This window comes from Falco peregrinus, chromosome 3 (genome assembly GCF_023634155.1).
Source record: "Falco peregrinus isolate bFalPer1 chromosome 3, bFalPer1.pri, whole genome shotgun sequence".
NCBI classification, from domain to species: Eukaryota; Metazoa; Chordata; class Aves; order Falconiformes; family Falconidae; genus Falco; species Falco peregrinus.
Genome location: NC_073723.1, coordinates 46,974,814 through 46,997,088, shown reverse-complemented (window position 1 = coordinate 46,997,088; position 22,275 = coordinate 46,974,814). Strand labels below are relative to the sequence as shown.

Here is a 22,275-nt window from a genome sequence, read left to right as displayed (position 1 = left end):
AGAGCCAAAGCAATGTGCTGAAAAACTTCCATACAATTGGAATACAATTCCATACAATTGGAATACAATCCTGTACAATTGCAATACAAGTCCATACAATCCCAGACATGGAGACGGTTCTTACTCCCTCTCAGATGTTTTACATGTCACACAATGGTCAGTTTTTCAGGTGTGACTGAAATAGTTGGCAATGGCCAATGACCCAGCTTCAAAGGCCAATGACCCATTAGACTTCAAAGCATGGAGAGTGGATGGAGATAAGAGCAGAAAAATGTTGGGGGAGAATAATAAATGAATAGGTAGCTCAGCAGATTTTCCCATCCACTTACTGCTGCATTGGTGTGCTGATGCAGAATTTTTGGGTGTGGAAATCTTCCAAGAGGCAATTATTAGACTCTTTAACAGCCTGTGAGAGGTATCTCCCATAGCGTAGATGTCTGCTGTGCTCCTGGGTCAGGTCTCCAGGAAGGCAGGCAGTGGAGCCAAGGCATTATGGTGGAGCAGTGCTGCCAAGGAAGGGACAAGATCTGACGTTTAGCTGCTGTGAAATGGAAAGCCAAGAATGTAATCAATGACAAAAGTAGTTCACTAGCTTTTCACCTGGGAAAATGGATCCACATCCATTGAGGAGCATCAGATGGGACAGTTACCCACTCCTGTTGTAATGACTCCGTGGCAGATGTCTCTTATCCAACCCTCAGTGCCCACAGAGGGGAATGCCTGTGCCCCAGCTATGGCCCATGGCTAAGTGATGTGCTGATGTTTGGATTATTTGGGGAAAAAAAGAACCCAGACAACAAAAGACTCCTGTTTGCCACTTTCCTGTCCAAATTTTTCTCTTGATGCAGGAGGTGCATCACAAAAATAAGCCTCGGATCAGCAGTTATTTCTGACCCATAGATTATGTTTGCTTTTGTTTCATATCACAGGGCCTTGTGGCTGTCTTGGCCTGGCTTAGGTTTTCCTGGTGCTGTTCGTTGAAATGTTTTATTTTCCACCATTGCCTGTAGGCACTGACATGGATTAGCATTGGCAGCACAAGGCAGGGGGCTTACACACCCTGATGCTCACTAATTACAACCTCCTGAACATCCTAACAGCTATAATAATACAGTGATGTATATATGAAGTCACGGTCTGTCAATGTATTGCCCCTGTGGTGTAAACCCTGCAAGCAATATACTCATGACTGGAAATCCCCTTATTGCATGGAGAGTTTTGTTCTTTGGAGTGGTTTCTATTTACATATCCTCAGGTTCTCTGAATGTCCAACAGAATGCGATACTGCACAAACCCATATCTTGAAGACACATGAGGATGCAGTTTTCTTTCTTTTCCTCCTTCGTTTCTTGCTTCTGACTCCCTTACCTTCTTTTTCCCATAGCTACTTGCCAACGTTTTTTCTGGCACAGTGGCTGAAGTACCCAATCTGGGAAAACACGTATAAGGTTTATTTGTTTGTTTTAACTCTCTGTGTTAACAGTTAATGCATTTAACTTGCAAAATACCTGTCAGGGTCTAAATATGAGTTCAGGCACCTAACTTCTTGTGTGTGAGTTGCTACGTTGCCAGTGGTGAGGTGCAGTGCAGGGGAACTGCATTAGTACATTTAGTCCTAAATGAAACCCCTTAACTTTGTGCAGTGCAACTATAGGAGCTTCTTCAACCAGTTGATCAACTCCTAATAGACAGAATTACTTCCTAGTTGTAGTGCAGACATCGGTTTTTAGGCTCTGCAAGTGCTGCAGAGAAGTTGGCAGAGTGCTTTTTTTCTTACATAACATGTACATTGGAAGTGCTGATCCTTCTCCGCTGACTGCAGAGGGAGGTTCTTAACAATGTGCCTCCATTGGGTGCCAGAATTAGGTCCTAGTGCTCTGCATGACCAATGGGATGGGTACTGGACACCCCTGAGCATCTGGAGAGCTCTTCTGAAATGAGAGAAAATGGCAGATAATGTCTGCTCTGGATCAATGGTGATGACTGTGTTAATGAAGAGATTCTGGTGTTTTCTGTGTCCTGCTCTGCTTGGCTCTAAATGAGGTCTTTGGATGACAAAGAAAGATCTCACAGAATTAAAATTACTCATGTATGCCCTCCTAACATCCCCTCAGCATGTGCCTAGCAAAGCCACATTAATTTCATTGCTAGGGGGAATTCCCTACCTCCAGAAATGGGAGTGGATTTGCCTGTAGTAGCAATTAGGGTTTCCAGTAGTAAACCCTCTCCGGTTTTCATACACTGAATGTATTCCTCACAGTAATGATATAAAGACAAAAAAAGGAAGATAAAGGGTCTGCATCATTATGTGTGACAGAACATATACACTACTTTTGCAGAGATTGGCATAATCATAACTAATCTCATGGAAAACTGTAAAAACATAAAGGTTGTATGAAAAGATACATAAATCAAATTTATGAAGTAATTTTATTGTGCTTTTTTGGATGTAAATTCTTTTAGAGGACTCATCAACCACATTATGGTATGAATCTTATTTGATGATAAGAATGATGATGATTAAAATATTAGAAACTAGTGAAAACTTCACTTCTGGGGAAAAAAAAAAAGCTAAAACCAAGCCTTGAGGCTAAAATGTTAAAAATAGACATTTTTTGTATGAAACCATTTGCACGAATGAAACTAATAAGTCTTTATCTAAACCATCTGGTGGAGGAAAAGCATTAAAATGTAAAGTCACGTATTGAAGCCCCCAGAGACTTCTTTTGAGTGCTATATGTTAAAAAACATATATATATATATAAAAGGAAAACTGTATCTTTTCTTTCATTTATCTGAGGCTTTGCTCCCCAGAGTCCAAGATTTAACCAGTCAGCTTTGCTTTGGCAACCAATACACTCCTGCTTGTCTTTGCATAAAAGTTGCACCCTCAATATAATGCAAACTAAATTAATTTCAGGAAAACGATCAGTGGGTTAACGTCTATGATTTCCTTGGGAGGTTTTTTTCCCCTTAAATAAACCTCTACAGGAAACTCAGATACAAATGACGTTCACTTTTGCTTTTTCTGTACATGTAAAACCAGGCTGTGAAACCCCAGTTTAAAATGGCACAATGTACTGTAACACAAGGTGTGTAACAGGAAGCAACCAACAAAGACTTTCTCACCCCCTTTCCCAATTTGAGGCTAAATAACCGTGATCTGCTGGGCTTTCTTTCTGTTCTATGTGTAGGGGATTTTGTGTGAAAAAGAATTGCAGACAAACCTAGATTGAAAGGGATCTCTGGAGGTTTTCTGGTCTATCCTATCCCCACAGCCACAGCTGGTGCAACTTAGATGGAGTTTTCCAGGGCTGTCCCCTTGAGTTTTAAGTATTTCCAAGGACATAAATCCCACAGCCTCTCTGGGCCCCTGTTTCAGTGTTTTCAAACTCTTATCTGGTGATTTTTTTCCCCCCCAACATGTAATCAGAACTTTCCTTATTTCAGCTTGTGGCTATTGTCTCTTGTCCTTCATGTATGCCTCCAGAAAGATTTGGGCTCCTGTCACAGCACTCTCCAAACTATCAAGCTGCAACAAGGTCTTTTACCATTTCATACCAACACACTCTTCATGCCTGTCCCTCTGCTGCCTTCTCCTTATCTAGGACCTGCTCTCTCTTCCTTGGCTGCCCAACCACTTAACAAACCAGCCACAGCTGCCCCTCATCTACATCGGCCAACCCACCGCCCCTGAAGCCAGCCCACACCTGTATATTATCAATGCTAATTAACCCAGATTCATCCCTCTACAATTCCCCCTTTTTTTTTCTTCTCTTTTTACATTTCATACCTTATGTTTTTAACAATCATTACAACCTTTTTACAAATAAATTTTTCATACAGTCCTCTAAATCCTCTACAGGCTCTGTGTTTATAAAGACGCCCTAGGCAGTTACACGCTGCAGTAAGAGCTCCCCTTGGATTCCTCTCCTTGAGACTAACCAGATCCAGCACTCTCAGCCTGTCCACCTGCGCCCTGTGCTCCAGCCCCTGACAGTCATGGTGGCCTCCACTGGATTTACTCCAATATGTCAATATTTTCCTTATCCTGGGATCACTTTTGGAAATGCTCTCACCTCTGGGCTCAGGTTCCTTCCCAGTCCAAAGGTGACAACAGTACAAGAAGACAGGATACTCTGTTTCTGGCTTTTGATCAAATTGTTCTCAAAAAAATTCTCTCTGGAGAGTTGAGAAATACTCAGCCTTGCAAATGTATCACCCATGTACTGCAGAAGCATGACCTTCCTGCCAGGATCAAATTGTGTGACTATCTTCAGTCTGTTTGCAGAGGGCAACTTCTGCTGGGGACTCAGGTGCAGGACAGCCCCATTCCACTGCCATGAGTCTCCTCAGTGTGCAGGTGTAAGTATATGTAAGGTGCTTTGTTAAAGCTGACGCAGAAAGTCAGACAGGTAAAGGACTTTGTTGAAGTCTAGGGAGAAATTCTGCAAAAACAGAGAGAGACATAAAGAAGTCTGAGGGGTATGAACAGTATAGTCAAAATTCCAGTCTCACAAGCTTTGAAATTTTAATCAAAAATTCCAGCAACGTGAAGCCAGAGATTACTCAGACATCTCTCTCTTGTTATTTTAATCTTTATAAAGTTTACAGTTAAGTTTGAAAGTAATACTTGACTGTACACTTATGACTTAAAAGTGGAAAACTGCTAAAGACAAATAAAACCTGGAAACCTCCCCCTATTTGTTATTTGTAAAATCTCACCTGAGTTAATGTTGTCCTTGTGGATCTTAGCACTGCTTCACAGTTTTTGAACTTTATTTCTGACTAAAGCAGAAGACTGTTTTTCAGAACTCTCAGATCTCAGCTACTTTTCCTATAAATTACTCTTGTCCCTGGGTACATCACTTACCTCCTTTCATATTCATCTCTTTAACAAAACCATGTAACACATGCTTGTATGCCAGAGGAGTGGAGAGGCTCAGCTCATTATTTCAGAACTCTGAGCAGAAGTAGATATCAAAACATGAAGGCTTTCTCTACTAATTAGGGCATCAGCCTTATTTATTCAAGTGATGACATGCTTTTGAATGAACTTTGGAACTTCATGTTTCTATCTAAGCCATGCTATGTAGAGAGCAGGAAAAATCTTTCTTGCATCTTCAGTATTTAACAATATGACTGCACTGATGACATAAACATGGGTCTGTGTTTCACTGTGAAGAAAGTCAGTGTTACAAAAGCAACCTGTGGACTTTGTGTCTGCAGAGGGCTTACCCTAGCACAGTTGCTTTGCTGGCATGGTAAGGGGAACAGCCCCTCTGCCCCTGCCCTCAGCCCTCAGCCCATACTGGAAAGGCTTTGGACCTTTTTACTTCCACTGAAACCAAGCTTTTTGGGAGCACCAGATCAGCATATATGCTGTGCATAGACCTGGGAAGTTCTAGACTTGATGTATCAAAGTATGAGAAGCTGATTATTCAGTAGAGATTTTCTTTTTCTTTCTTTCTCTTTTCTTTGTGTTTTTTTTTTTTTTTTTTTTTTTTTTAAGTACTAGAGCTGTGCAGATTGTAAGGAAAACTTCTTAGAAAGCTAGTTTAGAGTAGCATCTGAAACATGTGATTCTTGGAGCCTTCAGAGACTTCTGCATTATAAAATATGTGCCCAGCCTTCCATGAAACAGCGGCGCATGGAATATCGACTACTTATAGGTTTGATTTAGCTAAAGAACACATGTTTTACAAAGGTATCCTTTTTTGTTCTAACATCTTTTTTTCAAGTGGTTGTGCATCCACCATGCTGCTTGGTAAATTCAGAATTAAAGGGAAAAGGACTTCACTTCCAGTTTGAAATTTTCTGACCTAAACTTCCAGCCTCTGGACATGGCCACGAGTCTTCTGGTTCTGCCTGCTGTGTGCACTCAGTATCTGCCGACCGCATCCTCACTGCTCAGCTGGCTGGCGGTCTGGGAAACACTGGTGTTCTAAGGGTTACTGGATTACAATTGTTCTCTGCAAACAAAATTCACATCTGTTCTGACAACTTATTTCAGCCTAATGCAACTTGAAAAGGTCGAGATTAATCCCAGAAAATCAGACTTCTATTTGAAAGGCCAAATCAACTTTAATTGTAACACATGGCTATTTGTATTGGCGTTTAGCTGCAGCCGTTTGTTTATCCTTCTTTCCATTGGTATTATTTGTTTCTGAGCTCGCTACTAAAGCCCACAATGCAAGCTGAAATGTTTTAAGTAACATAACAAAAATAACAGCTGACATCTTTCCTTTTACAGGTTTCCATTGACCTAGGGTATTTTGTGTGCAGCGCTTTTATAACTTTTGTTTTAGTCTGGGGGGAAAAATCATAGAAGGAAATGTTGGCTCATTTTATAAAGATTAATGGTGTCTGCTGTACTTTCACACACCCCTCTAGCTTGTTGGCTTTACCCATCAGAGCCCAGGGAGGATGAACCACTCGCTCTGGAGTTCTGCCTCCTATCAAACTTTGACTTGATGGCAGGAGCTAAGGGGTTTAAAACCCCTTTGTGTTACAGCAGTTGCAAGCTGTGGTTTTGTGTGTTGGTGAGGTGACTAACAGGAGCACCCTTCCCTTGGCGTGGGGGACGGGTTGGTGTACCACCTCTCTAACCACTCTGCCGGCTCCCGGCAGCTGCTATCAGCTCAGCCATCGAGCCATCAACTGACATCTGAGCTCTCCGATCCCCCCAAAAGTGACAGGACAAGAGAGACTCATTTGGCAGTACTTTGCTCTTGCTGTTTGGCCTGGAGAAAGATACTCAAAGTGGTAAGATTGTTTAGCAACAGCTGGCAAGCACCCGGGTGCGAGCCTGATTTTCAGACATGACAGGCACTTACAGGAATGTTGCCAGATACAGCTGTTTAAAAGCCTTAATAAACAGCAAGTCAATACTAATCTTTGCCAAATTAATCTTTTCCTTGACAGCCCATCAGAGCAATTATGCTCAGACTCGTTGTAAACACACAATTGTCAGAAGGTAAGGATCTTCTCTGCAGTATACTGTTGATTTTTGCACACACCTTGTTTTCCAAATAGGAAGGTTTCCTTTTCTTTTCCCCTTCTTCTCTTTCTTTTTTTTCCTCTCTTATTTTATTTGCTAGCCAATTACATGTTTGCCAGCTTGGTATTAGCCTGAACAAAATTTCATTGTAAAGTGTCTATTGCAGAGAGCCCTTAATAGAATGTGAAATGATGACAGTTGCAGGATCCATGCAGATGCACATTTGCTGGTGGGTTTCTCTAATTAGGCAGTAACTGTGACAGACTCTGAAATGTTACAAGTCATTGTTCTCACTTGTCCTCTTGTTGGTGGGATAAGAACTACATTTGAGTTGTGATTTAAAGTGCTGCTGGGTAATAATAAAATACATGACTTTGCAAAGGAAAGCAAATGCTGCCTGCAAGACCTGACACAAAGCACCTCCTGTTCTCCAAGGTGCTCAGCACCTCCTGCAGCACTGCCAGCACACTGCTATACTCACTAAATAATATTTTATTTAAACATAAAAGGGCTTGAAGACACCAGGTAAATAATTAACGGGGCAATGGTTGTATATCTGTCTATCTATCTACACCTACACCTGTATCTGTATCTATATATCTATATCTATCTACCTATCAATGGGAGTTCTGGGGAGTAATTCCTGTATGGGTTACATACAGCTCTTTAGTTCCTTCTCACAGTGTGTGCAAAACAAGGATTTTTTTACCTACTGTGTTTCCCCAGAGCACAGAAGGAGATCTCTCTAGGTCTGCCATGTTTACAGGATCAGGTAAGAAACAGGCAGATACAGTCTTGGAGATGGTAGTTCAGGTTGAGATTAAGTCTCAGAAGCTTGAGGAAGGTGGCAAAAGCATGTTTTGCCTTCCAGTAATGAGTTCTTATTGTCGGATTTCCTGTTTACGGCGAAGCCTTGCAGGGAATATTTGGCGGAGACGCCGCTGGAATCAGGAGCAGTGAGATCAATTCGGTGAGAGAGAGAGAGAAGTGGGCACGAATACATTACATTTCATTGTGAATGGCTGGGGCCCTCCATGAATACATTACTTACTGCCTGTGGGTGAATGTGGGGGACAGAATCCTATAGCAGGTCCCTTTGAAGAGCTTCTTTGGGTCAGAGGCAGCAGCTGGATGGGATTTCTGCTCAGACCCCCATGGGTTTGGTGATAGAGACTGGGACTCACATTGCCAGAATGGGGCACACTGAGAGCAGCAGTAAATTTGAAGAGCCTTTCCTTTTCAAAACCTCTGCTTACCTTGGGGCAGCCAAATGGGATTTACATCTTACAGAGTGCATATGTTGCTAACCTTTCATTGTGCCTACCACTGTAAAAAAATAATTAAAAAAAATATTAATTTCAATTACTGGAAGACATTATTTCCCTGGTTACTATCACTTTGAAAAATGTCTTTATCATATTTACTTGCTGTTACTGTGTTGCTTCAGCGTGTAGGTTGTTTCATTCCTGTGTGCTTTCTCATTATTGTCATTATGACAGATGGTGACTTACAACCAGTGGCTCGGGTATGTGTGTTATTCTGGTGCCTAAGCCACAGCACTTCAGTGAAGAACGGGGCGTACTCCAGTGGAGTTTCACCTGCTTACAAGAAGATGTCAACCTGCTAGGCTCCATCCATGGACAAGTTGTGTCTGCCAATACACAGCTGAAAACAAATAGCAGACTGCCCTTGACCAGCAACCATTGCTTTTTCCAAAGGCCAGACAAGAAGAACTGACATTTACGCGTGGAAGTGGGATCTTTCCTTTGCAACAAAGTGGCATCAGCATAACCCTGGCCAAAACTGCTGCTCCTCCAGCACAGCTACCCTGTTGGAACAGGACCCAGGCACAGAACCACACACAAAGCACTGGCTGGGTAAGGTGCTGTATGGTAAACACAACACAGGCTTCCCTTCTTACAGACTGAGAGACAACAAATAGCCAGAGGTTCATACAGAATAAGTATTTTATTCATGATGTATTTTTTTTATTTACATTAAAGTTTTCTTGTATTTTGAACTCCGCATGGATACCGAAATTAACAACTTTATGTGACTGTGCACCTGCTCTAAAAGAAATGAAGATAACACAGTTCTTTTCCATAAAAGAAAAAGAAAAACTGCCTGTCAAAATCAAAGCTGATTTTTCTTGTCCCCAGTAATTATGTTCTCACTTTAGAATTAATATGAATGGAAAATGTAGTTTACTATAATATAATAAATAGAAGACATTGGGTAATTAGTAGTGCTGGTATATTTCTAAAGTACTAAACAGACAAACAATAAACTGTGAATTTAATCACAAATTCTCATACAGTTTCAAGACAGGAAAATTAGAGCTCTCAGCTACAGTCATTTGAGTAATCACATCTGATCTGCATTATTTATTAGTTATTACATGCCAAGTGATTCCGATTGTACATTGCCTGAAATCATTCAAAACCAAGCATGCCTTTGTTTCTGTTTTGTTTTTAAAGAAAAATCAGTGGCACTGCATAATGTTAATTTTATCCGAGTTGCTTTCTTTATTTCACATAGAAAATACAAATCAGTAGTAATCTCCATTAATTGGACAGGCATTTGGGATGAAATCCTCCAGAAATGTATTTTCAGAGCTATCCCTGATCCAAAACATTGACAAAATACCTTCTTTTGTTTGTTTGTTTGTTTGTTTATCCCTTTCCCTGTGGCTGTGAACTTACCTTTCACTTTAGGATGTATTTGTGATACACTCCTTAAAACTCTGTAGGACATTTTGAATGTATAATAACATAGTTGAATCATATTTGGTAATATTTCTGTTGGTAATGTTTTTATTCCACTTGACTAATTAACCAAAACTGATGAAGTTCCAAGAAGCAGCATTATGCAGTTTTATTCAGTTAGTTTTGTTGGTTCAAGTCTTAGTTTTGGGCAACTTCCTGCTACAATGCTTTAAAAGGGGAACTACCTAAAATGCCTTTTTAAATTTTTTTTTTTTAATTTTCCCTTAACAACCAAAGAAATAGAGAAATAAGTATTGGTTACCTTCATTTTCTGCCAGTAAAGCAGGTTTGGTCTTATATATGTCACTGTAAAAACTAAATAAAATATTCACATCAGTTGTGAACAATTTGTGCCAGCAAAAGTTAAAGCGTCAAAGAAACTTCTTTAAAATGCTAACAAATTTACTTACAAACACCTATATTTATTATTTCATAAATAGGCGCAACAGGTTCCATAAAAAAGATTAAATACAGACACAGTATGAAGAAACAATAATACATAGCCATATGTAAAGGTTATAATTTAGCTGTCTCCAATCTGTTTCTGCATCTAATAAAATATCAGGTAAGCATTTGGCAGTTTTATACATAAAAGGACTTAAATGACATTTACTAACCAGTACACATAAAGTGATTTTCTTTAAAAAAAAGAAGCATTTTTTAGGCAGTACAAAATAAATGTGTTGCTCTTTATCAACATTAGGTTTTTTTCCCTAGTTTTTTGTGTTTATTTCATGCAACAAAGCCAATATTTTTAATTAATATCATTTGGGAATATTTTACTTTTTTTTCCTCCAAATACTTTGAAAATATAGAACTATTAGTCAGTTGTTTAAAAATGAAGTAAAAATATGAATGTTTGCCAATTTAACCCTTATTGTGAAATCAATAAACTGGAATGAGCCAGTTTCAATTACAATTAGCTACAAAAAACATTCACATTTTATACTCTAGGAGAGTGTAACATAGATGCTATTTACAAACTTGCTATGACTGCTACATCAAGCCATTTAAAAAGTCTTTAGTAGTTTCATATAAACACCCATTATGAAAAACCAATGGAAAATCCAGGACTTTTATCCGAGACATCTACAGTTGCTAAGGCAGTTACTATCGCAGCACTTCACAGCAAAAACCAACATAAAATCTGAATGGTCCAAGTTTCCTTCAGGGAAGAATAAAAGCAATGTCCGTTAAAGGATCTCAGGGTAGGGATGGAAAAGGAGGAAGAAAGAGAAAAAAAATTTTTTTTTGGGGGGGGCGGGTGGGGAGAGGAGAAAATGAAAGAAGCAAGACTATTTTTTCCAGAGTGGGTGACCCACAAGCTCAAATAGTCCTAAGTGCTTAGCAACTTGTATTTCCTAATAAAATGCAGAACTGCCTTGACTGCATAAAGCAATCCATGATGAAAAGACTCCCCTGCATTCCTCAGTGGAAAGGAGAGGTGTTTCAGATTTTCAGGTAAGGTACAGTGCTTTGTCCCTCTGCATGCCCCTGTTCAAAGAGAAGAAGAACAAAGGTGATTTTAAAAAAAAATTGTCATTTTTTTTGTCCTGTTCTTCCAAAAAAACCCCCACAACCCTACTGCATGTCATTCATTCCAAGCATATCACTGAAGTATGGCTGCATTACCAGAGTAATAAAAAGAAAAATCTTAGTGCTATAGTGGCATGTAGCTACCCGGAGACCTCATCTAGCTCTAAACTACACAGGACCGGCACATGGGTTTAAGCCCTGGTTTGGGATAACCTGCAGTAGTGGGCTGGTAGCACTGACTATCCCTCCCTCACAAACCATGTAGGTACAGCTGACAGTTTAGCACAGGTCTCCCAATGATACTCCATCAGCACCTTAAAGATGTGCCCACTTCTTTAGAGGGCAGGAGAGCTTAGCTACATGAACATGGGTGCCAGCAACTGACATCTCTGACCTATTTTATCTAGTAGTAGAGCCATAGCCAAAAAATGATGGTTGGCAGGTTCAGGTAAGCACATGGAAGGGAACACAGAAGCTTCTGGCAAAGCCAAGTAGACCAGCTCTCTGCTGGAGACTAGGCTCTACGGGAGACCTTCCACCAACGCGCTATGTCTGGCACACTTTTACATTCTGTTCTTGCTGGGTTCCAGCTTCAACTGAAGTATAGCAGTTCAGAGCAAAAGAAGTCGTTTACTGGTTTCTAAATTGGAACAGTCTGTAGAAGTCAGAAAAAACATATAATGTAAAGCAGAAGAAGCATCACTGATGGGGCTTGGTTCACACTGCAGAGTTTTTCTGGGAGAGGCTTTACTCTTAATCTCCTGCTTCCTCACCAAAACCCAGGCACCACTTATGTTCTTCCACAGCTTTACAGTTTACTTTGTTTGCAGTCCAAGAGCAGCACAGAGCAGTTTATGCCAGTGCTATAGCAAAGACAGGTTAAATCCATGCACACAGATTCACACAGGCATATCTACACAGTATGTACAGGGTCTGCTCAGAGAAAGCTTCTGCTGATGGAAAGTTATGCCTAGTGGGCACCAAGAGGGCACTGCTGGGAGTGTTTGCACATTGTTTTTTCCAGAAGAGACCAGGAATCAAAGCCACAGGTGATTATGGCTTGTTTGACAGGGGACAGTCTATTCAGAGCTCAGTGTAAGTGGGTATAAAGGTCTGTGGGCTGGGCAGGCTCCTACGAGGGCCTGCAGCACAGATCAAGACATTATGGTGGTACAGCACAGGAGCAAGACTGTTCCACTGAATAAGTGGGCAAGTCATGGGGCAACAGTGATAGGTACAGGGGAAAGTGATGCTGCTTTGCAGGCTAGTTAAAGCCTGCCACAGTGTCAGCAGGTCCTAGTCAAGGTGTTGTTCTCAACTAGTAACCAGAAAAGATTTTTGTTCAGTTCGTTTGAGTTCCAGAAACAAAAGCAACTTTAACACAATAATGCAAGTGAATTTCTTAGTCTGATCAAATGTAATGGGTGAAACTGGTCTTTAATTCTGCTTTGTGTTCATTTGTCTGGGTTAGATTTGACACTGTGGTAGCAATCGAGAGCTTTTATCTGCCATTGTCTTGAGGGATTCATGACAGGGTCAAGGGGAGGTTAGGCTGATGAGCATGTTCACAAGGCACACTAGGTATAATTTAAAACTCAAAAGATACCTTCTGTTCAGAGTCTTAAACGTTTCTAGACAGTTTTTGGGACAGTTACATGGCTCCACACAAACCATGCTGCAGAGGAGCTTAGGGTTTGAAGGGGCTACTAACCTTATGGCAGAGTCATAGAGTTCCTACAGGTATGGTGTTTTGGTTTTGGTTACAGTCATGTGATCTTCATGCCATTCTTTTCCATGTATCTTGTATCCCATGCATCACCCCTGCATCTCACTGGTTTGGGTTTTCATGACCCAAAGTAGTTTTCACTGACAGCAAGCTCTCCTCAGCAATGGCATATTTGGAGGAAACAGTTCATGCCATTTGCCTCTCAAGTAGGAGGTAATGATCTTAAAACATCTTTCCTACACCTTTTACTTGAGATTTCAGTTCTGATTTTCTAAGGAATCGAAGTTCTCTAAGACCAAAGGGTATCTGCTGTGATAAGGTGACAACAATGTCTAATAAACGTATGTATTGAAAAATTGTTCTCCCACAACAGCTAACTGCTGAATAAATACAGTGCCATCAGAGATGCACTTCTGAAATACTGTATGGAAACAGGCAATAAAGTTGTTGCCAAATTCTCTAGCAGATATTTGTGTCATGAACGTTCCTCAACACAAGGTGGCATTCACTGGCTGCTTACCCATTACTGCAGTAGTCATTATTCCAGTCCACAGTCTGTGCTGGAGGATTTCTGCACCCTGAACGAACATACTCCATTGCTTGGGTAACAACTTGTGCAGCTGTTGATGTTGGATTGATGATATTCTGATAGTCAGGCTGAAGAGTAAATCCCTAGAGGAGAAAGCAAGTACATTACAATATACGGAAACCAAGCAACAGGTTGGGTGCCTTAGAAAAAAATCCCATACTGTGAAATGGTAGAATACTTTTCCAGGTGTACTTTAGGTTATCAAACTTCAAATAGAAAAAAAAAAAAATGTGTAGGCACTTTCTAAGTTTTAAAATCTTTCTTTGGTTTGAGAAATGAAACACTGCCAAATTGTTGTTAGCTATTGCACAGTTCACAGGATGGAACTAAAAGGGAAAGAGCAGAAACAATTCAAAACCAAGAGAACAACTCAATCAGCACTGTGGCAAAAAGGTCTTTTTGCTCCTTAGAGCTTCCATTTAGATTAAACGTAAGGATACACACTAGTCATTAATTCCCAGAATATGCAACTGAATCTTTTTGAAGGATGTAGGCAGCAGGTGGCTGACTGTTTTATTAGACTACACCTATTCACATATTGTTCTCAAAACCCTTTTTCTTCATTCAGTCACAAAGGGACCATCTGCTGCTTCTTTTATTTGTACTTCTCTCTCAACTAAACAGAAATTCAACCAAAGCTTTTTAACAGTTGTTGGACTAATGTAGTGAAAGTAGCAAAGAATAACTTGCTTTTTGAAACCAAGAAGACAAGGAACAAAAGTGGAAGTTACAAAGAGACATCTAACCTGCTTCCTGAAATATCTGTCATCTGAAGTCATAATAATTTTTAGCTCTTTTGATATACGAAAATGTTTAAATATTGTGTTTCAAAACCAGTGGAACAACTGAAATTTCAAGGCTGCTGTATCTGGTTCACCCTGTATAAATGTACATCATGTTCCTGTAAAGTTAGAAGAACTACATTGGGTAAAAGTATGGGAATGCTGTATGAAAGCAATTGATGTCTGTTGAAAAAAACCCACACACCAAACTCCTTCCTGGGGCAAGGGCATACAATTCCCACTGAAGTTAACTGGATGTGTAGCTGTTAAATCAGAAACTAAACTCGACCCAAGGTACCCAGTTTGAAAACCCACTCCTTCTGGCTGAAGTCCACATATAGAATGGAATTAAAGCTCATAGCTTTTAGTTTTAAATTCTAGTCCATGATGTATGATCGCTTCCTCTCCACAGCCTTTATTAAGACAGAAATTTTGTGGAGATCTGGGTTTTATTTCTGCAGGCTTAGCAAGTCAGCCATGCTACCTTTGATCCAGATAAATGAGTATTCGGAGTTTTCACCTGCCCCCCCACCCCCCCCCCCACCCCCCCCCAGCTCCCCAGCCACAGAAATCAGCTTCCTTCACATGTAACATGTCACTTTCCTCTTCACATCCCTCTTTCTTGGTGCATTGCACCCTGGCTCTTCCCCAGAGGTCCCGCGGGTGTTCTGCCCTGCTGTGCCTCTTGTGTACACTGTCACCTCACCCCACGCCTCCTGATCACAAATTTTAGCCTAGGCCATAAATGAGTGCAACTTTCTTCAATAATCTTTTCTGTACAGAGAATATCCCGAGTCACACTTCAGTACCTCAAATGCTCTTTGAAGTCTGACTTTGTCCCTGGTGACTCCAAGGAACAGAATATTAGTAGTGGGCAAGTTCACAGCTGAATTCTATATCTAGTTGTCATTTAACTTATATATTGTCCTGCTAATAAGGGAAAATAAAACCCATCCATGCGTAACACCCATGCTCTGTACACTGCCTTTTCACCTACACATCAGGCTGCCTAAACAATCCCCATGCCTGCAACAGATCCAAAGGAAACTCTGAGCAGACCTCCCAATGGCTTTCATCGGAGTTCTGGGTAATTAGAAGGCAGAAAAATGGGGTTTTTATATCACCATCATAATTTTTATACAAAACATCACCCATAAGGCCTTTCTAATTTATCTATAAGAGGGAACTAACCACAGAAACACTTCCTACCCTCAGGCACTCAGGTTTACCTTTGGTAGCAAAGCCCCCGAGCTATCTCTTATCGGTCTTTATGAAACAATCATATATATGAGAAAAACACGCTATGAGGCCAGTAGCTCCAGCAGGGCTGTGGCAAAGCATGCAAGTGAGCAGGCACAGACTCGAGTGCTCATGCTGCAAGGACAGTTCTCCCAAACCAGAGGAAGAGACCATCAGTGCAGCGTCTGTTCCATTTCTTCTGGACTTAGGACAAATAAATAGCTCAGATGTCAGAGTGTGGTCCTGTGGTTTAAATGACAGCTTGGAACTGGGTGGAGACTTATTCTCGTATCTTTTCAGGTTTTCTGTGTGACCACAGCCAAATTGCTTTGGCTCTCTTCCAGCAAAGCACACGTGCACGTGTGCTTGGACCGAACTGATACCTCTCATGTTAAGGCTGGGACCACGGATCCAGACTTAATTCTCCTATCTGCAAAATAAGGGGTAACGACACTTTCATCTAGCACCTGGCAAGTCTGTTTAGTTTATAACTGCCTGGGATTGGGGCCTGTTTCTTAGGACATGCTCACATGATAAATTTTAACATGGTGCAGAGATATCTGAGCCAGGTTCCAGCTCCAGAAGCAGCGGAGCTGCTGCAGCTCGGCATTCCCACTGGGGCTAAGGGTTACCAGAATACCAGCAAAGTGGGTGCTGGAGAGCACGCTTGTTAAGGCAAAGTAATTAAAGAAACCTGAACTCAATATGAAGGACTGATAAAGTATGGTGCTGTTTCAGATGTAAACAATAATTACTTCAGCTCTTTCATCAACAGAAAAAGCTCTGGAAATACAGATCTGTACAACAGAAGGAGACAGCCTTGTACCAGGCTTGTAGTAAATATTTGCGTATTATTTATCTAAGCCCTTAACAAACAATGATGAAATAAAAGTGCTCAGAAAATGAGTACTTCGAGGTCTAATTAAACAATGCTGAATGTTTTTGCATTGTAATGCTCAAGAGAAAATCATCAACTGTTTTGCCACATGCCTAGAATTTTAAATTTCATTTTCTTGTTCCAGATTGAAATAAAAATAGGGAACTTGATAAAGATTAATTTGAAGTCAGGAGGGACATTTGCTCTTTAATTAGATTTCTGTAGCCCTAGCAGTTTCATGGTGCCACTGTAGCAAGTCCTAAAAAGCCTGCAGCAGAACTAAACAGTGATCCTCATCTCCACACTTTACTGGGAACTAATTTCATTTCCTGCCTGTCTGGAGAGGTATTTTCAACAGGCATCAATGTTTTTGTCTTCACAACTGATTTATTCATCAATCTCAATGTGATATTTTAAACCTTTAAATTACATCCAAATCCTAAAGCATCTGTTTATTACACAAGGAAATTGAAAATCTGTCTGTGTGATATCATACAAAGATTTTTCCTTAAGGTTATAAAGGAAGTTGACAGATATTAATGATTTTTTTTTTCTCTTGACCTCATTCGAAGACAAAGCTTAACAAAAAAGAGGAAGAAATCTGGACAAATACAGCAGGTCCCTGAGTTTACTGTATATAATATATGCCAGAAAAAATGAGGCTATTATTTTTTGCAGGCTATGCAATCATCTTGCTGTATACATTTATTTTCTAAAGGAAAAGAAATACCTAAAACTAGACCAAAATGAGTTATTATTATTTTTTTTTTTAAAGTGACATACATTAATCTTCTGCTTCTTTGTTATGCATACACTTGCAGCCATGGTTACTAGACATTAAGAGTCTAGTTTTGCTTGCACTACCTGTGAACCAAAGTGGGACAGATTGTAATGGGACTCACCATCCCACCCAATGCCTGGGTGAAGGATTTTGGGCAGGGAAGGAGATGCTTGCAGTAGGGCTACTTAGAAGGGTTCCTTAATGACTGGGCATATTTGGTAGGGAGTCAATCCTTGGTCTCATCACGTTCCACACAAAGCAGCACAGTACAATGAGCTGAAGAGTGGAGTATGCTCAGAAAGCACAAATGACTGTGTGAGTAGGGCAAGGAAAGAACAACTTTGCAAGAGAAAAGGTTGTAGCTTCAGACACTGTTTTAGCCTGAACTTTGGAGAAATCATGCTGATTTGAATGGCAAGGGTTAAGATTCAGAGCATCTGATCCCAACTAAGTAATAATTAAATACTATGTCAAACCTAAGAGTCAGACTGGAGAGAAGCAACTCTGCATCAGTTAAAAAATTGTACAGTGATAGAATGGTCACTTCAGCATCTAATGAAAGAAAAATCACGCTTTTCTAATCCACTGTGATTTTTCCAGTGTGTCAAAAGTGGATGAAAGAAAAACTGCTACACATTGGATTTAGACTTTAAAAAAATAAAACTTTAACATGGCTTTAAAAAAAATAATATTTTTTAAAGATACAGTATATTTCAAAAATAGAAGTTAAATTTAATAAAAATCAGTATTTAATTTAAGTATCAGAGTAGAACTAAATGGTCTGTTTTTAAAGTGTAAAGCATTCACACTGTAAATGAGCACCCTAAACGTCTACAGCAGTGCCCATTGTTTGATTTGTTCATTAACTGTTTTGGAAAAAAAAGGAAAAAGAGACTAATTTGTCTACTTTTCAGAAGTTACAAAAAATATTTAGATAACTGAAAATAGAGAAGATTGTTTAAAATAAATTTTAAAATATTTACTAATGCTAGGCATATGACCCAAATGCTAATACTTAAATTTTACTTTCCCTTGTACATTCAGAACAATTTGGATGCATTGCATCAGCTGCATACTCCACAGAATTAACTGATTTTAAGGCTAACAGAAATTGTCCAGTAACTGTGGACTTTTGGCTACCAGCACTTCGGATCTTCGTGATGTGCTGTAGTTTTTGTGGACTCCTGGAGGAGTCTGCCCTTCTCCAGCTGGCAGTCTCTCTTGGTTTGGCAGCTGCACACATGCAGGCAAGGACTTCTGGAAGCAGAGGAGGACGTTCTGTTCCCTGCGGAGCTGATGAAGATCAGCACATTGTCCTGGCAGCAGTGGGGGCAGAACTCTCTCCACAGGTCAGCAGTTCTCATCAGTCCCTCCTCAAAGTTACACACAGAAGGAGAGTTTGTGGATTTCATGCACAGTGGTTTTGGAGAACTCTGTTCCTGCCTGCCAGGACTGAAATCTCAATCTTTATGTAATTTTTCTTGGATCTGGCAGTCCTACAGGTATACCAGATGGTCTTTGATAAGAAACTATCCTCCCTCTCCTGGAGAAAATGAGTAACCAAATCTCCCTGAGGCACAGTGTTAAAGCGAGGGATCTGTACAGAGCAGGGATTCCCAGAGCCTGCTACAACTGAGCATCACACTAGTAAGCCACGAAATATTTCACAGATGGATGTTGGGAAAAAAAGGGAAAAAAATCAGAACCCACCATCAGTGGGAGCCATGACAGCTGCTTTTAACATGTCTACAGCACAGCTGTCTGTTTGCAATGGTGGTGTCCAGCCAGGTGAGTCTGCGAATGCCTGCAGTAGAAGACTGCTAGGAAGCTGTTGGCAGACTTACCCTGCTCTTGTCTATTAAGCTTCATGCTGCAGCATCACATGAAAAAATTTACCTTATTTTTTCTTAAAATATATTAGTCTGTTTGGTTTGAGCAGTGGGGAGGTTTCCAAAAAGGAAAATATCTCCTGTTGCTAGTCACACTGTAGGGAGCGGGATGTTAATTAGTTTCTGTTCTTGCTGCTTACATAAATTAGATGCCCGCTGGAGTCTTTGGAAAAGGCTTAGGGTGGCCACACCTTTAGCATGGAGGAAATCAAGCAGCTGAGGGAAGACAAAGTGAAAAAAAGTTGAATTAAATGCAGTTATGGCTTCTGCTTTACCAGATTACATGTTTTCCCATTCTTCTTGGCTGTCTCTTTACGTAGCAGAGTGGTCTACACCGTGCTGCTGGAGACTGCACCTCGCATCCAGAGTCCTCCTTCCCTCTGCACCATGGGCCAGACATACAGGGTGATGCCTCTTCTTTGTCCTCATTGCTGTTGAGTCTGTGCTGTCATCATTTGGACGGCTTGCGTTTTTTTCCCCCCACTATGTCTTTGCCTCTTTAACATGCTCTGTGATCAGCAGAGTGCTCAGTTCTGAACAGAGGGCACAGCAGAGCTTTTTGACAACTAAGTCAGAAAGAGGCCTTTACTTTCAGGTTATAGTTTCTGGATTTCTTGGTATTTGCCTCATGGTAGCCAACCTGTCCTCCATGCTCTAATGCAGTAAAAAATCCTGGGGATAGTGTTTTCTAAAATTTCTTGAGTATGACTAGAAAAAGTCACACCTAAGAGACGAGACAGGATACCACTGTTCTGCTCTGTCATGGCAAATCATGGTGTAGTTAGTAAACCTGCTGCTGTAAGATTTAGCATACTTTTTGCTTTGTCTCTGCCAACACCACTTTTTACAAGAAATGGATCCTATATTTAAACTCAATTCACAAACTATGTAAACTGTTGTATACTAAAAAATAAAATAAAATAAAATAAATATTACAAATATTCCAAAGTGAAATTACACAGATTTTCCACAGCTCAAAAGTTGTGTTACTTTGAAACAAAAGCATGACTGTAAGAGGTAGAAACTGGTTTGCAGATGTTCCACAGTGCTCAGAGAAATGTTGTTAAGATTGGCAGTGTAGCATTTCAAGAGGTAATAAGCACCTGTCACCTTGAGTGAAGCTCAGAAATACCTCACCTTGGTATCTTCATTACAAGCATCAGCCTTTCTGACTAAGTAATAGAAGTTGGTAAAAAGTATTTTACCTAACCTTTCATGAGTTTAACAGTAGTCAGCAGAAACACAGAGGTACAGCATTTTTTACTTTACTGTACTTGTACTTAGTAAAGCAAAAGAATCATCGTGGGTCTACATGTTGACTTCTAGACACCTGTTTTCTACAAATTAGTATCCTGTGTTTTCTCTTAAGTTATTTCTCTTGAGAAATAACTCAACTGCATGCCAAACAGCTCACAGATGAATGAAAGTACTCTCAAGCCACTGACGCACACACCACACGCTACAAGCGTGCAACTTGGTAAAATAAAACAACAGAAGATTCGTATTATCTTACCTTTTTTGTAGTATGTAATGGTTTGGAATACTGCCTAAGTGTTTAGATTCATATAATAATGGTGATGTTGTATGTATACATATGTAAGTATCTAACATCTGTGTTGCATCTTACGCTAGCCCCTACAGTACTATTAATTAATAAATAAAGCCAGATTTTCAAATCTGTTCAGTAAATTACGCCTATCAATGATACTGGAAAGACATAAGGGGTTTGATCTTCTGTAGTTCTGCGCTGGACAACTAATGTACAACTGACACTGAGCTTGGCAAATGAACTGAACTTGGAAGACCGAATCACTTTGCAATAAAAACTTGCTGAAATATAACTACACAATCTCAATAGGCTGCTGTCACAGATATCGTTTTTCGTGTTTGTTGAATGAACCAGGGTATTGCATTGAGTCTCTGTTCATTGCTTTGTCTCTCATTGCTCTGAGCCTCCAGGTTCCACCAGGATTGCATCACGCATAGGCTCTCCAGACAGACTCTCCTGGCTCACCTGTGTAGGACTTCCTCTAGCTAATTCTAGCTGCCCAGGCTTGGGGTTAACTATTGTGTTTCTCTGAGGCTCAAGCATGGGCTCTCCCAGGACACTCACACCAGGACGCTGGGTTTCTAACTAATAGGAAAACCTTCAGAAATACACAACAATAAGATACTCCACATCTGTGTGATCATAAGTCTGTTTACGCTGATCGTGAAAAATTGGACTAGGAAAAAGTTGTAAACATTTTACAAATTTTCCTTCCTGTCTGACTACTCCAAATTACTCTTGAGACTAAGATCAAAGTCTCTGAAAAAATCCAGATCATCCTAAGCACACCTTGGTTTACCTTCTGAACAAGTAAATTTATCAGTCCAGATTGCTTTCAAATCTTCTCCCGCTGTGCCCCACTTTGCAAAATTCTTTTCCTGTTGAATTGTTCTCTCAGCTAGAAGCTATATTTTGTGTTCAGATATTTCCATCTCTAAAGACCAATCTTGAGATGAAATGTTTCTGGCTTGGAAAGCAAATGCAAATGCCTTGTTAGCGAAGGTGAATTTATACAAACATTCAAAACATGCAGCAAGTTCATGACTACGTATTATCAACTAGAACTGACAAGTTTTGTGTATACAAATTTTGTAGATTCTTGCAACTCCATCAAAATTTTTTTCATTCTGATGCCTCTTTGCAAAGCAAGATCTTACAATTGATAGTCACATCTCATGCAATACAAAAGGAAATTTTCTCTCATGAAATCACCAGAGTTAATCTGCTCTAACATCCCATAGACCTGGGCCTAAAACCCACAATACTGTGGTTGGCCTGCATTAATTCAAAACTCCTAGGAAATGTATTGAGCATCAACTATCTAAAACACAGAATGAGGGAAAAAAAAAAAAGAAGAAAAGACACCATATCGGGATACTGGGCAAAGCCCACTTATTTCCAGGAAAAAAAAAAAAAAAGAAAAAAAGAAGAAAAAAAAGGTACATTTATCTGGCAAAATGAAGTTATGAATACAGAATAAGCTAACATTTTTGTTTTCACTTCATCTAGCATGCTTAACACAGCCTGTGTCGCTTCATGTTC

At 40.1% G+C, this 22,275-nt stretch overlaps 1 protein-coding gene across 5 annotated transcripts in view; it reads right to left on the bottom strand.

Moving 5' to 3' along the window:
* Positions 1 to 9,801: 9,801 nt before the first annotated feature.
* Positions 9,802 to 22,275, bottom strand: part of TOX (thymocyte selection associated high mobility group box) — a 224,686-nt gene continuing 212,212 nt past the window's right edge. For all 5 annotated transcript variants that reach the window (XM_005238222.4, XM_055799777.1, XM_027787921.2 and 2 more), the window contains 2 exons: positions 13,548 to 13,699; positions 9,802 to 11,259 (listed from right to left, as the gene is read on the bottom strand). In XM_005238222.4, coding sequence (XP_005238279.1) covers positions 11,223 to 11,259; positions 13,548 to 13,699 — 189 coding nt within the window. In that variant the 3' untranslated portion in view covers positions 9,802 to 11,222. The remainder of the gene's footprint in view (positions 11,260 to 13,547; positions 13,700 to 22,275) is intronic.